Here is an 18,510-nt window from a genome sequence, read left to right on the forward strand (position 1 = left end):
CAGGTTTGTGTTTCATCTCCACTCTGCTGATTTTATCAACGTATTTGCAGGCAGACTCAAGTACCTGTTCGGGTACATTTCTCCTCATATTGGAATGGATTTTTCAGACAGAAGATTGGTCACTTATCTGAAGAGGCTGCAGGCATTAAGAATGAAATACAAAGAGTTGAAGAAAAAGAAAAGAGAAGAAAAAATAACACAGAAAAAGGATGGGAATAAGAACAGAGAGAGAGTTGAAGGAGTACTATGTAACACTGGAAAAAGACTACTAGTTACCAACTACATGCACCTATTGTACTTCTAAAAGATGATGATCATATAAAGGAAAAATACCTTTCACCCACTGATTATCAATATGTAACCATGGAGAAATTTATACTGTTATAACAGAAGTATCTGCTTAAAAACAGAAGATTAGTCTCCTAGATGCTAAGAGTGGCAAACTGAAGTCTTAAAACTGGAGAACTAGATTGCAGATTGCAGGAATATTACAGGCTTTGTGAGAACTAAAATGAAGGCTGTTACTAGACGGCCTCAGCAACACACTCTCTCTGAGAAAATGCAATCAGGGCTATCATATCCTGTGTCACTGCAGGTTTCTCCATCATCACATATTTCAGCGTAGGGGTGATAGGAGTGACCTCTAACCCCGTGCATTGTTCTTGGGAGGAGCTCATGTTGAGCTAATTGCTCTTCAGGGAGACTATGACAAAGCTGGCTGGTTACTGAGACACCATCACGTCTTCCGATTGGTGCCATGACTCTGCCAGAAGTTTGCGATCCTTCTCACCACCTTCCATGCTTGGCTTGGAGGAGTCTGGGTTTGATGAGAATCAAAGAGGTAGAAATGATAAGAAGTATGAAAGCATCTTCCTCTCCTGAAATTACAAGATTGATGCTGTAAGTTTGCTACAAATTAGAATATTTGATAAAGAATAGAAATACAGAAGTGGCAGGTTTCAGGAATTTGATTTGCTGACTTCCATGATCAATCCAAATATCATTTGACTCTTGGATACCTTAAGCTTGACTGTGACTGTAACAAGCAATGCATTTGAATCATTTTGAAAGAAATCAGTATACTAACAGAAGTGCATCTGGTAAACATTAACTATTTCTCCCCAAACAATATTCTAAGTCAATTTTGTTTGATGTGTACACAGCGATAAACTCATCTGTCTTTGAACATGCATTTTCCCAATCGTTAGAAATTCTTTTCTGTAGTACTCCCCATTTTTATACTTACATTAAACATAATCAAAGGTATATTTTCTTGTGAGCAACATCTCCACAGTGACTCTGCTTGATATGTATAAGCAATATTTTCTTTTGGGCAAAATGGCTTAACAGAACAACGATAATAAGACTTATGGACCATTCTATCATTCACATATTCCTTCGAATGGTAAAATTTATCTCCTGACAAAGTGAAATAAAACTTGAAGGGCTACTGTCTTTACATCCCTAAGTACTTCTTAATTTCATGTATTTGTCGTAACTCTGGTGACCAAAGATTTATAATGGGTTGTTTTTTTTGGTTTTTTTGACACCTTTAAATGAAGTTTCAAATGAATGAAAGATTTCTTTCATTTTTGCCTTGACAATGTAAATTCAATGATAAGACTAAACTACTAAAGCCAGAGGGCACTCCATGGTTACCTTGATGTAGATAAAGAGAGTAAAATCAGACAAATGGAATGGAATGGTTGATGGTTCATTACAATTGGACATAAAATAAGAGAGTTACAGAACTTAAAGTTCTACATATTTTCACATCTGATTTGCATATATGCAGATGCAACCAAAATTACCATCTCATCTCAACATGTGGCACTTCTAGCATTTCATGACTTCTTGGTTCTATGTCTGATCTGATTTGATTTGATTTACACAATTCAAGTCAAGTGACAATGGAGGGGTATTTTATCTCAAATCAGGGATTATTATGAATATGTCAGTGTATTGTGTTTCATTAATTTGGTCAGTCAGACTAATACACTCACCATAGCCTTGTTGGTCAGAGGTCCATCTGAGGCTACTTTCCCTGGACTGGATCTCCGCTGGAGCAAGACAAGGAGCTCCTGCCAGGCTGGACGGAGGGTCACCTCCTCGGCCTGGTCAGTCTGTTTGGGCAGAGAACTCACACGGAAGGTGGATGTTGTGGGCTTGGTCCACGGGCACCAGCTTCTGTGCTCTTCTATGGGATTCAGTGGGCCTTTGTCCACCTAAAAGATGCAACAGAGATACTGACTAAGATGCTGCTCAATGGTCATGTTATTCTCTGTAATTTTTGCTCTCTACTTTACAGACCCTGTGCAGATCAAAAGACCGATACCTGCTGAAGGCTAGCGTAACCAGCACATAAAGGATTGAATCATTATCTTCATAATAGTGTAAAAGTGGTTTCTTTCACGGTGGTTTTATTTTTGCGCTTTGAGGTTAAACCGTGAATTTAACATCACGCGAAAATGTTTTGAACACGCCGCTTGTTACAACGCTATTGCGCACATGCACACACGAAGATTCCGCGCATTGAGTGTATTGATGGTCAACACACACACAGCGATACCGCGCAATGTAGGTACAAGCATGTTATAAAGTACTCGAGAGACGGGATTTCAGGTAAGCCTGCATTTAATTTCAATTTCTATTTAATAGATAAAAGAATAATTGGATTATAGTTTGGGTTTTTATGTGCAAAATAAAACAGTTTTTGCCCACTGTGAATTCACAGATTTTGCCGACCGCGAATTTAAACACACGCAAAAAAGTCGGCACCGATGGAAACCGCGAAAGTATCTGTACACGAAAGAAACCACTTTTACAGTATTCTGCAGTACTTCAAATGTCTGACAGATATTCTCAAATGTTAATGTATTTGCCTCCCAAATGTATGGTTTTAGAACAGGAAATGGAATTTAACTTATAATTCAACTTACAAAGCTATGCATGAGTTGTCATGTGGAGACTATTTCATAATCTTACTACCTCTGCCAAGGAAGGAGGAGGTTAAGTGATCATCGGCGTTGGTTTGTCTGTTTGTAAAATAACTCAAAATGTTGTGAATGGATTTGAATGAACTTGCAGGAAAAAAAAAACACCCAATAATGACACAAGGAACAGATGATTAACTTTTGGTAGTGATCCAGAAATTTTCATGGATTTTGAAGGATTTTTTATTCTTTTGATTTTTCTAGCTGCGCGTACTGGAAGTTTACATATGTGCACTAAAGCGCGTGCTCTGCTGATGACGTAAACAAAAGGCTTCTATATTGGGAAATTGCATGCGTGTTTTGTGGAAATGAGATGCTGGCTTGGCGGAGGTCTGTGCTCTCCGAGTGCTTTTCTAGTTTGTTCTGTCATATGAGTTCCCTTGTGGTGACTTATTCTTTGTTATGAGCTCCTCTACGGAGACAATTATGAACTCCCTCATGGATAGTTTAGATAGTAATGTCATTTGATTTGTTTATGATATCGGTTGATTTGATATTAGTGCTGGCTGGGGCACATTACTCTCAATAGGGCCCTATTTTTCCTCATAAAAATAAGAAGAAACTAGACATGGTGTAGGCCACCATGCTGACATTGAGTGTCAAACACAGAGAACTGTAACAATTGCTGGACATCAAAGTATGAATATAACACATCCAATCAACTAAGGATAGGAAATCAATTTTGACACCGACTATGCAATCACAGGACTGATGACTCCCTTCCCAGCAATGAGCATAAAATGTTTTGCCTAAGGTACACTACTGCTGACTGACAATGGACTCAAACCGAGGACATCAAGACTTAGAGTCTGTGGTCCTATTGATATCCATTGAGCCTCCATGAGTAGGTAATACAGTTCTACATGTACCTTGAACCTCTTAGGTGCAGGCTCTGGGGTGTCAATCGTGGCATCTTTTTTCTCTGTCCCTCCCTCTCCGTACGGTGCAAAGTTCCAGAGACCGATGGTGCGACGACAGTACTCACACATCATAGTGGGGCTGTCTGAATCCTCTGAAGAACTGACAGAAACAACAACAATCAAAACCTGTGAATTAGAAATTCCTGCACTTGCTTGGTGAGCAACATCTGTCCAATGCTATCTTCAATACATCCATACCAATCCATACACTTTGACAAATATCTGTCCCACTTCGTTGCAAATACTTTTCATTATTTTGAGCTGAACATGTAAGTAGCATGGTGCAGACCTAAAGTATTGAGTCCACTGACGGGTGTGACAATAGTAATGAATCAATGTACAGGTTAATGAAAATATGCTGCTAAAAGTTAACCTTTACTTTATTAATATTTACAACTACAATCCACACACTCTGTAGTAACTACAGATAAACTTACCATTAATGCTTGATCACATTAACATATAAAGTAAATGTGAACCCATGATATTCAATAGGGATGATAAATTCTCTGAGTCATTATCATCACTACCCCCTTTGGATACGTTCAAAAGATCAGTATAATGAACAGTGCTTATACAGCCAGGGTGTAATACATATTGTATGTTACAACGTGGACACAAATGGTGGATATGGTTTGCAATCACAGGTTTATGCCAAGCTTGACATAAAGTATCAAAGTATATTATATTTAAGTTTTATAACAGAATCAACTAAATACATTCTCCAAATATAGTACACACTACAAAACAAATTGCTACATTCGGGAAAAGCTTACTGGACTCTACTGACATTAAAATCACACAAACATTAACCTTCTTGACCAGCCACATAGAGCAAGGATGCACACCAGCTCTATCCTGTCCTTGTAGTCACTTGTGGGCTGCTCCCCCAAAACTCCTGTGACAAGTCTAGATACAGAATCACTTCCCTCCTCGGTTGAGCTCTCCTGAACATTTCAATATACAGAGACAGAAGGGAGAGTAAATCTTTCAAGAAGACATCATAGAAGTCAATGCCTATCAGTATTACATGTACCTGGCCAGTCTGATGCATTTGGTGTACAACAAAGCCTGAATCTTGACTATCATTTCTCAGAGCTTAGAACAGATACAAGCATTTCATTCAAAATAAGACAAAGAATGCTAAGGAATTTTTGTGCATCTCTCTTTGTTTTAAAAACACATGCCAATGAAATATCTTGAACATGGCTATGATCTCTGTCAAGAGAAAGCCACATGATTTAATAGCATTTGTGAAATTTATCAAGTATACAAAATTCATGCCTGACTTTCCTCTGATTGTGCCTTTAATGATATATGTACATTCAATACTCGTTGCTCTTATATCATTAGGTTCACTGTATCCACAATTGTAAAGTATTAGCTACATGTACATGCACATATACTGTACAGAAGGTATAGCCCAACTACCAGTATATTATCACACATGCACAGTGGTTGCGACTTGGTGCATGCGGGGGCCAGCAATGTATCGATCTATGTTGCATGATGAGTCTGTTCGAATTTTTGAAAGTGGCTGTGATGTATGTTTATGAGTGGTAAGTCTGTCACATATCAAAAAACAAAAACCAAAACAAACAAAACAAAATCCTTGCCAGGCAGTGCCCTTGAACAAAATTAGCACTAGTTACACGAGATCTAACCGAACAAGATTAATATTTCCATTGCAGACATTGATACTTCCTGAACATAACTTTCAAACATCTAGTAATTGCCTGCAGTTGCACACAGAACTGATCAACAGATGTTCATATGATTATAATATACCTATATATAAAATAGTGCTTTGTCTGCCAACTGGCATACATGCTGGTGTGCTTTCTTCGCCAATAAGCACAAACGTCTGGAAATTAACTGTCAAAGATTACAGATTACCTAATCCCCCTAATCCTTATTATGTCATCTTGGCCTTCTTGTTAGATTGAGAGACATTGCTAGACTTGTGGGCTTGCTGACTTTTCAACTAGGTAAAGTTTGGAAGTATTAATGAATGTTGATGACAAAGTTTGGCAAGTTAATCTAAGTGTCTGGGCACGTACATGTACATGTACATGTAAAAGATATTTAGAAAATATCTTTTCTAAATATCTTTTCCACGTTTACTGATGGGCTGCATTTCATATGATGTTCCCCAGGCTTTTTCTACAAACCTGAGGAAGGAAAGATCTATCGACGGCCGGCATCTTGGTACCAAAGCAGCGTATGGAAGAGACACGATGGAGAAAGGCTCTCTCTGCCTCACTGTGGTTTAGGAGCTGCACCTCTAGGAATGATGCTGACAAAAGCAACGACAACAGCTACAGATTTAAAAACTCCACAGCTTCGTGTCATAGTGCAACAAAATTGAAATGTTTCATAACAGCACAGATACAAATTTTCCACAACCTGCAATATATCATGCAGTAAACAATGTATTGTATTTTATAATCATGTCTGCAATCAAACAAATCACATTAGTATCCACTGTTGTTGTTTTTTTCAATAATCTGGCTTGTTTGCTATTTGACACAAATTATGGAACATAAAATGTCAATGACTAAAAATGATTATATTACATTGAGATAGAAGCCATATCACCATCCCTTCAGAGAAGAAGACAGAACCTGGTGTATACTGAAAAGTGATAGTGACATAATCTAGACAGTGTCCTCACATGATTTAGAAATGTACAACAAATATAATCTATTAGAATAAGTGACAGCCAAACTCACATAACGCTATGGAGTATCCATTTTTTTGGTGGATGCAGGTGAACTGACGTTTGCAGGTAGTAAAATGCAGGTTGATAATCTTTCAGCAGTGAACTTTTATTTTTTTCATCATGACATACATAATGTTGAAGTGTTTCATCAAACAGCAGTATATAAGAAACAGCAGTATTATAATATTTGTGCAATGGGCTTGTGAAAATAGATTCTAGCTGTCAAACCCCTATCACCATGACTCTAAAACAGAGAGGATGACCAGAGGTCAAGAGTAAGGTCACATACCTGGTGAAGGATTGCTTGGCCATGGACAAATCTTACTGTGCCCATTTTGCAGGGAATCTTCCAGTTTCTTGCATGCATTCTTATCTGCAAAGAATGAAATAGTTCTTGGCATGACAGGAACAAATGATATGCAAAAGACTATCATGGTGAAAGTTCTATTTGATAAGCATGGCATGTACACATATAAAGACATATATTTCACCAGATCCTTGGCAGCCAGTACAAACAAATGAAAGATAAAACATTTTAAATCTATAAATATATAAATCAAGCCACTATCTTATGTTCACAACTCCTTGAATTCAATTGTTGGTCCATACAGATATTTATTCCGAGATATGTTGAAATATGTGTCCCATTTGAAAAGACTGCAACAAAACCTCAAATCAAAATACGAAGCACAGGTACGAATTCACATTTTTTCTGAGTCACTTTTCTTGAGGCGTATCTAAACTTAGTCACTCAGTCACTTTTCTTGAGGCATGATCTGATATAGTTCTATTTCTGATACAATAGAAGTTTTACTAGTATTAAGGGGGTCATGAAAACATCTTTTGACAAGGTGAACTGGGTAGATAAACTACTAATAAAAATTTGACAGTTTGAGTCTCTCTGCAAGCTCACCAATATAGCTTCGCTGTCTTGGAGGATGTAAGTTACTCAGTTAAATGCAAGTCTAAACCACTTCTGATGCATGTCAGCTGTACAATATCATAACACTCTGACCTATTATCTATGATATTAATGTTCGTTTTATTCTTTTCTGCCTGATAAATAAGAGAGAGAAAGAGAGAGAGAGAGAGAGATGGCGACAGGGTAGTGCATAGCCCCTTAATTAAAATGGCTTAAAGATAACTATTGTCTATTTTTCATGCTTATGTTTCACAGAGACTTAAGAGTCACCATAAGTTTTTCACGCAAGAAATTATCCACAATAATCAATATATGTCTTGGATCCCAGTACATAGGTGATGGATGATGACAGATAAACCTTCAGCAGACCTCAAAAACCTCAAGTGCAAGTTTCATATATGAAGTCTTACAGGAGTCTGCTTCCCACTTGGGTGGAAGACCTCCATAGAGCACCTCCTTGCAGGTGACGCATTTCAGGGAGTCAACACCAATATTCTCCCAACCAAACTGGGCACAACGAAGAGGAGATACAGCCTCAGGCTTGGCAAACCAAGTTGATGTCTGAAAATAGTTACTGTTAAAGACATATTATGTAATAATTTCTTTCTTTTCATTTGCAAAATACTTATTGCTAGAAACAAACAAAGTGATACAGATATATTGCCATCCACACATTTAAACATAGACGTACATACAGAAAGAAACCGATTACAAGTAACCATGATGTAATAAGTCATGACAAATCTATTTGAGGGAATTGCAATGGTCAAAATGCCCTGTTCAGAGTCTCATGTTCATGTTTAATGCTTGGCTAAGAGCAAGATCATTTTCTGTCACTATACAAAAATTTCACTGGACTCACTAACACTAATATTATCTTAAGAAACTGAAAAGTGACAAGTCTTTATGCTTTGCTATCATAAGACACTGATTTCTAACTCAGCTACTTATACTTTTGTGGAATTAGTGCAAACTTGACTAGAATGACAATTCTTTGATTTTGCTAATGTTCCACTTGCCACTGAATGCCAGCATTTTGAATGACATATGGCCCGTAACATTCACTGAGCTTAAAGCCCCAATGGTCTACACCCTGCTTGTTAGCATTCTATGTTAAATATTGTAAATTTTTCATTCTGGTAATATTCCTGTAATTCATCAATTGGTGACATGGAACTATGAAGACAGATTTACTGTGCACAATTTACAGACAATCATGATTTTGTAAACACAGTTATGTAAATGTAGTTTGTTATGAATGTCAAAGTAATTTTTCACATGCAAATACCGGTACATCTGCTTGCTGTGTCTTTTTAGAATGAAGAACCGGAATGTAAAATCCTTCAGCCACAAACGCACACTGTTGTTATATAAGAAGGATACAGAAAAGGTTTCCACCCTCTTGAAGAAGGCTTGGCGATTTTGAGGCAATGCAGTGCTGCTCTGCTCATCACTTTGGGGAACCAAGTTTTCAATGACTACAAAGTCATCTTTGACTTCAGTCTCTGTAACACCACCAGGAATGTCTCCGACTGGTTCTGTTTCACTGTTATCCCTAGATTATGATAGGAAATATGAATTACAAAATATATGCCATTAAAAGATATATATTGCAGGGTTAAAAGAAAAAAAAAAACATAAAAAACACTGATATTCAATGATATGTTAAGCATCATGATAAAATATACAAACTTGACACAACACTACCCCAGTGCTATAGATAGGCATACAATATTCCAAAATTTGGAGAAAGTGTTTGCAGGCCACATGCCAATCTCACATATGAAACTTGAGGCACACGTCAAGCGATGTCTCACCTGCATATCACAATCTGTGATTATGAGTATTTTTCAATGTAAGCTCATTGACCTTTGACCTTGTCCGACTAAACTACATTTAACCTTGACTTGCATCTTTAAGTGATGTACCTGTGGTGTGAGTTTTGTGGTCACAGCTCAAAGCTACGAAAAGTTATCCAGAGTATACCAAAATACTAGGAGTACAGAGCTTATGAGGTGAAGTTCATTGACCTTTTGACCTTACACCTTGTCGTAATTCCCCATACATTTGTATTTGACCTTGACTGGCATCTTTAAGTGGTGTACCTGTGGTGTGAATTGGGTAATCATAGCTAAACACTGTGAAAAGCCATTGAGTACACCACATGTGTACAGTGGTTATCTGGTAAAGTTCATTGATCATTTGACCTTTAAACTTGTCAGATTTCACCCATATTCAACCTTGACAGACATCTTTAGGTTATGTACATGTTCCTGTGGTGTGAGTTTGGTGGTCATAGCTCAAATCAGTGGAAAGTTATTGAGAATACACTACAACATTGCGAGTACAGTGCTTATCAGGGCAAGTTCATTGACTCTTTACCTTTCACCTTGACGGACTACACCCATATTCAAACTTGACAGGCATTTTTAGGTTATGTGATCTGTGGTGTGAGTTTAGTGGTCATAGCTCAAAGCTGTGGAAAGTTATTGGGAGTAGCTACACCAAATTGTTGACAATGCTGAAAACGGCACCTATGTCTTTATTGCACTGTGCAGGTGAGACAAAAGCAAAAGAATACTGAAACCAAATGCCTGGGCTTTTTAAGGAACAATGGAGGAACTGTGTGATTAAGCAATCATGTACAAAAATTGAACAAAATCTCATATGAATATACATGTGCAATGTAAAAATGCCACCCATCTCAGTTCCCCTGAGAGGAGGCAGCCATGATAACATCAGAAAGCTCCTAACAATAGGGAGCTTTAGATTTTAGACGCGCGGACGTTCAGAGGGAAAAAAACATGTTGTGAGCGTGCGCAGAAGCGCGCATCAAGTCAATCTATTTTCACCTTGCGTCGCCTGCGTTTTTCACTACGCATACTGGGCTATTTTTATGTCCGCACAGTTTGCAACGTAGAGAGCTTCTTCATGCACCGATCATATGAGGGCGCGATTTTATTTTTTATACGTTGCGTCCCAGCGTAATCTAAAGCTACTTTTCAGCACGACGCAGGGGAGAGGAGAACGTCCAGCGCACTCGTCGTCTCAAATGTCCGCGCGTCAAAATCTAAAGCTCCCTAATACAGACACCCGGCAGCTTATAGGTGGCCCTCCTGAGATCTGGTAGGGTCATTCCCTAGACCACGGCTACGAGCTGTCCCACGTCTTTTAGAAAATATACATGGGAGTGTTGCAGCTACACTCTAAAAGCAGCTTCAAATGGGGGGGGGGGGGGGGGAGGGAGGTGTTGGGTCTCTAGGAGTAGCCAGTTGATGGCGATCTCCCTTACTGCTTAGAGTTGGTTCCTGCTGAACGAGCAGATGAGACCCTATACTCTAAAATAGCAGTGGAGGAATGCAGCTAGCCACGCTTTGACCATATGGGTGTCCACTGAAGGAGAGTATGTGCACTCACTGATAGGTGTGACACTTCTTTTTCTGATGCTTTACGGCCAGCCAGTTGACAATGCTGCTGCAGAGGTCAGCTGCTGTGTCCCGAAGGTGCCCAACTAGGATCCAGTCAAACAGCTCCTCTTGGTGTCAACAGAGGCTGTTTGACGCGGAGAAGTTGAAGCTGACCTCCTGACTAATGGCGGACATCCACGGATTAGAAAAAAGCTTCAAGAAGTGACTCATCCTATTGAGCAGGTGTATATACTGATGCCTTCTTGGGATGGATCTGGATGGCAACTTTCCAATTTTAACCACTCCTCTTGCCCAGGACCTCTTTTTTTAAGCCTGCATTCCCCGGACTGTGGTGGTCATTTCTAGGCCTAGTCATCTAGTCTACACAGAAAATCCATCTCCTCAGATTTTTTTATGTTATTTACTTTGACGGCATAGGTCTACATAGCCAAGTATGAGGGACATTTAACATTTGAGGGATTCCCTGGGCATACTGAAATTACTTTTCTATATCAATTATAATTACTGTAAACGCCAATATTTTCGCGCGATTAATTTTTCGCGCTGAGCGGCTCGAAAACGTATTCGAGGGTTCTTAAATTCGCGCTCCGCAGCAGGTTACTTTACTGTAGTACACATTCACTGCTTTCATCCAAAGCCTCTGCTACATAGCTTGCTATGCCAGCGTACGACAAGCGACGTAGCGAGCGGCTCGACTGCGAGTACAAGCACTCAAATACGTAGTACAGCTGTGACTGTAGTACGCGTAGTCACGGGGGAATGTAGCATCGGTGCGTGCGGTGCACACATGCATGCTACAGTACACAGCAATCTATCGTGTCTTCGCACAGTACTAGTAGCGTAAACATGCCTGTACATTGTACTACGTAGCAGTATCATCGATGAAGCGCACACAATTCATCCCGTTCAAAATGTGCATAGAAAATTGTGAAGATATATTCGCGCGTTTTTGAATTCGCGCTAGCCGAACGTAGCGCGAAATCCGAGAAAATTAATGTACCGCGAAAATTTCCACGTTTACAGTATAGCATTAATGACACTTTCTTATAACACAAGTTTCATTTAATAGAGTTTTTGGCAGTCGTGCGCTTTACGGCCCTATATTATCGGTACCTCATTCCCTGTATGCCAAGGTGATATCCGTTGAACCACCACAAACTGAGCAGCAGGCGAGCTTCTCTTGCTGTATGGAATGCCGTGTGACAAGTGATAATGTGACTGAAGCCCGCCTCACACTGCGATTTTGACACATCGAACACTGCGCAATATCGCGTAACTTTGCTCTCTACTGCAAGCTTTATATTTATGATGTTGCATCACAGAAAATTGCCATGATTATGGGGCAAAGCGTGAGGAGAGTCTGCTTATAGCTTCCATTTTTTTACATCCTAGTGAGTCACAACAATCATGTAAATATCTTTATGCCTCCTTCATCCATCCGCTGCCACCACCTCATCGCAATTTGCGTAACCACCCGTGCAGGCAAGGATTGTGTCAGTGTGTGTGTATGTGTGCATGTAGTGGCTGCCCGTGAATCGGTAACTGTGTAGATCTTTGTGGATTTTTTTTAACCATTATTTCACAGAATAATTTTGCCCGAGGGCAGTGGACATGGTATGCCCTCTGCGGCTGCAATAGATTAATTAGTGATCCCTGCTTGAGATATAATGCAGCATCTATTCATTTAGTAGATATCTTATTTTAAATCATGAATGACGGACGAAAGTTTACTGATTGCAATAAACTCACCAAAGGCTTTTGACCTCGCTGCCTAATTTGCACGAAGTAAACGATGTGTTTACGCAAAACCGCTGGGGAAGTATTGCAGGGCAATCGCAATATCTCGCCTCAGAAGCTACCAAATGATAAAATCTATAAGAAGCTATTCTCTTACTCGCAATGTTGGTTATTTGGGGTTTTATTGAGAATAAACCTGTGAAAATAACGGTGAAAATTAGCTTCCAAAACAGAAAGTTTTGTCTTTTAAAAAGCGCTATTTTCTCACATTTTTCTTTATTGCCCAAGAACGAAACTTTGGTATATGACTTGTGCTAGTATGTCTATACTCTGTTCCAAATATCTTTTCTGTAATAATTGTTGCACGGTTATGTCGGGGAAAAAAATCAGGATTACCGTCAATTGTCAATTCCATCTATTTGTTTTGACAAAAATTGAGTTTGAATCAAAACAAATACATAGAAATTGTTCTTCTTCTCATCATGGAGAGTGGAGATCTGTGTGTAACAAAAAATCACAGTGGGAACTTGCGACCATTTATACATCAGATGTGAGATGGATGAGAAGTGAAGAGGAGGCCTCATGAGCACTGTGGGGAGGGAGCCTCTTAATCTTGAGTACCCAAGATAGACTGCAAAAGGCCCAGAGGTGCTCATGAGGGAGGGGGAGAATGCCTTGTGAGACGGAGCCCCCATCATGAGCGGATTTCCCAGACTGATATAGAACCACTAAATTTACCATAGTGATGGGGAAACTCGGTCGAGTTCACCCATCTTAACTACGGTAGGTAAAGCAAGTGGCCCTTGATTCGACAGGTTCCATGAATAGACCACTCTTACAAATAAAAATTCACTGAAATTCATGAATAAAAAATGGCGCATATCAAGTGCGAAATTCAAACTATGCAAGTACCTCCACACGTGTTCCGAAGAGCACAACAGTGGGCCACGTCGCCGGACCCCCGAAATCATTGTCACGACCCTCCCGGGTCAACTCACATAAGCAGTTCAACGGGTAAGTAACGGGTAAGTAAAGTTGCATAGCAACACATATAGACTCGTTTTATTCCAAGTTTCGAAGTTACTAGTCCATTTATCTGCATTGAATCTGTACAGCGTGTACACTTACAGCCATGATGGCAGCCGTTTCTGAGATAACTTGAGTGTTTACGCGATATTTATATTTTGCATGCCACCCATGCCAGAATTTGCTGTATCACCATGGTTCGATCGCAACGTGTTGTGAATGCGTTGAATCTCTCGCATAGCGTGGAGTACATGGGAGTACCACGCTCTCGTCGAGCGATGTACTATGTCTATGTACAGTTTCGCGTGTGTGGCACGCGTACTAATAGCCCGACCAGACGCTGTTATTACGCTGTGCGAATACAGCGTCTGACCAACGAGGCATGCACCTTCAAAGTGGGGAACCACGATACGACTACAAAACTTATTAAAATTTATATGTTTCTTATAAAAAATGTATACGTTACTCACGTTAAGTGCATGCTTCAGTGCTTGTATTACAGAAGGTTCATAAGTCCATAGAGAGCCCTCACGATAAGTCTACTGAACAAAAAATGGCACTTTCTAGCGCAGTAGAACAGCGAAGGAGTCCCGGACCGTCGGGGTTCATCGTTGCAGAATTCAAAAATGGCGAGTGACTAATCAGATCGAGTGAACTGCCAATTACTTACAGATGTACCGTTCGCACATGCTGCATAATAAATCATCATTTTCGGTAAGTTGTAAAATGTGAATTTCAATATTGATAGCATTAGGCCAAGTAAAAAAAGAAAGTAGTTTCTCGTCCGGGTTTTTTGAGCAAGGCGATGAGGGAGGTCCTTACTATTTGATATCTTACTATTTTTTCAAGGATCGTCAAAATGAAAGTAATATGTTTCTCGTCCGGTAATTCTGAGAAAGGTAACGAGAGAGGGCTTTACAATTGTCTATATTCAATTTATGAAATGAAATATCACTCTGGTAGCTGTGTTATGAGACCAGGTCCCAAGTGTACGTCTTGCCTGCACTCTGTGCATTTTCAAACAAATAGATATGTGCCATACTTGAAATGAAATTTCATGCATGCAGAAAACATTTGCTTTTTCTTTCCACTACAGATGTCAAGGGAACATGACCATCTTAATACTGGTATTTAGTGTTGTAATGGCTTTTCTGATACCAGTGTACTTGCAATTCTGATGTATTGTGCTATTATTTGAAACAGGTATAAAACATGTCATTCAACAAATGTAGGCCTACGACTGAAATAAATTCCATGATATTCAAAACACTGCTTTATTTATTGGTGATTGTGACTTTTTGTGTCCACACAGCTGGTATGTATATCTGCAGTTCTTCACAGAACAATTGTAGCACATTCAACTGGAAACTGGCTTGTACAATTGCAGATGGATGTCAAAATGATACTGATATGGCATTCTAGCATTAAACGTTTAAAGATGTTTCTTCATGTTCTAAAAAGGCATTTGATAATCACTCATTATTTGGATGATGAATGATTGTATAACAGTACACTATACAGATGATACCACTCACGGCTGTGTCCGTGAATTTACATCGTGAAGAAAAGTATCCCGCAGAAATACGAGACAAACCAGAATCCGTGGAAAAGTTATTTATTTTGTAGATACACCCATTTAATAATTCTACATTTGCTGGAAAAGCGCATTCATTTTCTCTTCAAAATAGAATGTATCGCCGTGACAGACCAGGGGATGGGGACCCTGGTCAGCTACAAAACACGCACACTTTGCCGATATACGGTGCGGCACGGCCACTGCACTGGCACCAGGGAGGTGTGGACCTCCCTGCTGGCACCGTACCTTCTGACACTGCACACACATGCACATAGTCACAATGACATGAAAATGTATACAAACTCGATACCGTACAATCCTCACAAGCATTTGTACAGTACAATTCATCCGCTTAAAATATCAGAAACGGGGAAAAATACGAACAACGCGCGAAATATGCGTGGAATATCAGCGATTGTTCGCAAAATGTTGCCGCTATCGCGTTCACGACGTACCGAGTGCGCTGTACATCACAGCCCAGTAGGCCGGCCCGCCGCGCCGCCCATCCAACTACAGTGCAGTTCGACGCTTTGTGGGTCATTCCTTCTTGCCGATCGGCCGAGCTCGCAGTGTGAAATGCATGCGTTATTACATACACACTACACACAGAAGCTACAGCTGTACTACAGTCTACAGCTAAGTAGAGGACGCAAGGCATAAAAATTAGAAATGAGACGTCACGATTGGTAGGTGAATTGTCGATCTTTTTTTTTCGGCGGCCGAAAAAATAGTAAATATCAAAAAAGTCGATGCGGCAACTGAAAATCGATGCGGGCGGGGAGCGGGTTGGGACGAGAATTATGAATTTCTTGGTATTTTCAGCGCCATTTTGAAAATAGTAAATAGTAAAAAAATCGATGCAGCGGCCAAAATCGATGCGCGCGAGGACGAGAAACTGGTTTCTTTTTTTACTTGGCCTTAGATATGAAGTCTCATTATTATTTTGTTCGTTAGATGAGTTTGAAGTGACAAAAAAATGATCTAAAGTATCAAAATTCAAAGCGATCGCCATGCGATCTTTGAACTCTCTTCGTGTTTGTCGGTCCGTTGGTACAGCCCTGTCGCACTAATACATTCACATAGGCAGGGCGAGCGCACGGCGCGGTACGTCGCGAATGTCGAAGCACGGACATATGGGGTCGAACAATGAGTACAGGCAGTCGAACGATGGTTGCAGCGCAAGCGTTTGGATCATGCACGCTATTTTGCTTCCGTTGCTTAGGAATAGGATGTCGAACATTGGGTCACTTGACTTGCACTTGCTTTAACTCACGAACTTTACTCGACTTCACATGCATCAGTCCGGGAAACCCGCTCATGAGGACCGCTCCCGCGTACGAGGACTGCCCCGCCTCATGAGGACCGCCCCCCACGCATCATGAGGCCCGGGGGGGAACGCCTCATGAGGCCCCCTATTCACTTCTATTCATCTCACATTAGACAGAAAGATCCGTCTGTCCGGAGGACTCTTTTATATTTTGCCATTAACGCTGTCCTCCGTAGACAGACGGAAGGTTGTAGTACCCATTGCTGTGTGGATGTTCTTAACCACTGTCTCTATGGAAAATTGGGTGAGGTACCTCACCCTTCTCGATTGCGTCTAATTCACGGCCCTAGGTCGGCAAATTTAAGCTTGAATAGTTAAATCAACTATTCAAGAATAGACTACACTCACCAGATTAATGAATAATCCAATATTTTAGTCGAATTTTCAACGTAAAACACAGCCTGTCGCGTCGTCACGTTCAAACTGCAGAAACACACACTATGAATCTCTTAGCCAATCACATGCGAGGTAGCTTCTACGTGTTTGTTTTACTAAAACACGTACCTCGCATGTGATTGGCTTTCAATGGCTTACAGATTAAAAATGGCGACTTACTGCTTGCGAACGGCGATGTTGCGATATCGATAAAATTTCTGCGTTATAACCGAGTAACTGTGAGTATTTCGATTGCACAATGTGAGAAATTAACCCCAAATATTGCTGCATAATGTGTCATGTCATGTCAAACTTGTTTGAATGTAAAATAGCTGCCTGAAATTTGGTTAATCGTAACGTTTGATCTGTGCGCTATTGCCACACAGGAGCTGGCATCATTGACTTCGGTCTGTATACGGAGGGGATCCGTGAAGCCAGACGTAGTCTCCGCGGAACATTCCCCGACGGACAGATACAGACCGATCTTTCGGTCAAATCTCACATCTGACATATAAATTGTCGCAACTTTGCACAGTGATTTTTTGTTACTCACACGTCCACTATCCACGATGAAAAGAAGGAAAAATCCTGTCTGTTTTTTTTTTTCAAAAATCGAGCTTTAATCAACCTATGCAGAGCGCCCATCAAAACACGGGCGCCAGCGTGTTCGCACAATGCAAGACTGCCGCACCTAGCGGCCTGATCCCTCATGAGCGGGTTTCCCGGACTGGCATGCACTGCTCGATTAGGGTATTTAAATCTAGTAATCTCCCACCGAGAGGGCCGTAACATTAAGTGCATGACTGGGGAAGGGCCCTGCCCTCCCTAGCTAGGCCCTAGGTGCCTGATGTATTTAAATCGTGACACACCTGACTACGACGCGCCGCCGACGGGCCGTGAGGCTGGCAAGGGGGCGCGGCGGGCACCGCACCAGTGCAGTGTCAATGCCGCACCCGTACCGTACCGGCACCGATCGATGCGACCGTGGCTGCTGCGGCAGCTCAGCGCGCGCATTCGCTTCATGCAAGCTTGTATAAAAATTAGCCCCAGGCTTGTGTACTAATGATGGATGGTTACTGGTGGAGTATTCAAAATCAGAATCAGATGGGTGCAAAATATGTTCGTGACACACTAACAACTCCAGCCCGCGCCCGGCCCCGGGGCCCGGGGGGCGCTCGCGCTCCTCCTTCACACAGTAGTCTCAGTTGTGGGAGCTTCGCGTTCGGGCTGGTCGCAGTTATTGACACACAACAGGCCATGCACGCACGATCCTTCAGTCTTGATCAGAGCTATAATTTAAGGCCTACAACTGTTCAAAATAAATTTAATACATACGAGCAACATCCTTACCTTTTATCCTTATCCGTGCGTGAAACTCCTTTCAGGAAAGATGATAATAAAGCCTTTATTCTTCGTGGTTTACTTGTTTCAGTACCTACTTCCATGTTTTCAAAGTTCGTGCACAGAGAAGAAAAAAAAATCAC

At 40.7% G+C, this 18,510-nt stretch overlaps 1 protein-coding gene across 1 annotated transcript; it reads right to left on the reverse strand.

Moving 5' to 3' along the window:
• Window positions 1-530: 530 nt before the first annotated feature.
• LOC139717130 (zinc finger C3HC-type protein 1-like) lies at window positions 531-18,471 on the reverse strand. Its single transcript, XM_071628631.1, has 9 exons — window positions 18,377-18,471; window positions 8,941-9,112; window positions 7,968-8,118; window positions 6,925-7,008; window positions 6,085-6,209; window positions 4,727-4,857; window positions 3,863-4,013; window positions 2,004-2,225; window positions 531-817 (listed from the first exon to the last, which is right to left on the reverse strand). Exons 1-9 carry the CDS (start codon window positions 18,469-18,471, stop codon window positions 737-739), a joined length of 1,212 nt encoding a protein of 403 aa, XP_071484732.1. The 3' UTR covers window positions 531-736.
• Window positions 18,472-18,510: the final 39 nt, after the last annotated feature.

The sequence above is a fragment of the Diadema antillarum genome, unplaced genomic scaffold, assembly GCF_040938485.1.
Source record: "Diadema antillarum isolate AM-2024a unplaced genomic scaffold, OU_Dant_1.0 scf00000072, whole genome shotgun sequence".
Taxonomy (NCBI): domain Eukaryota; kingdom Metazoa; phylum Echinodermata; class Echinoidea; order Diadematoida; family Diadematidae; genus Diadema; species Diadema antillarum.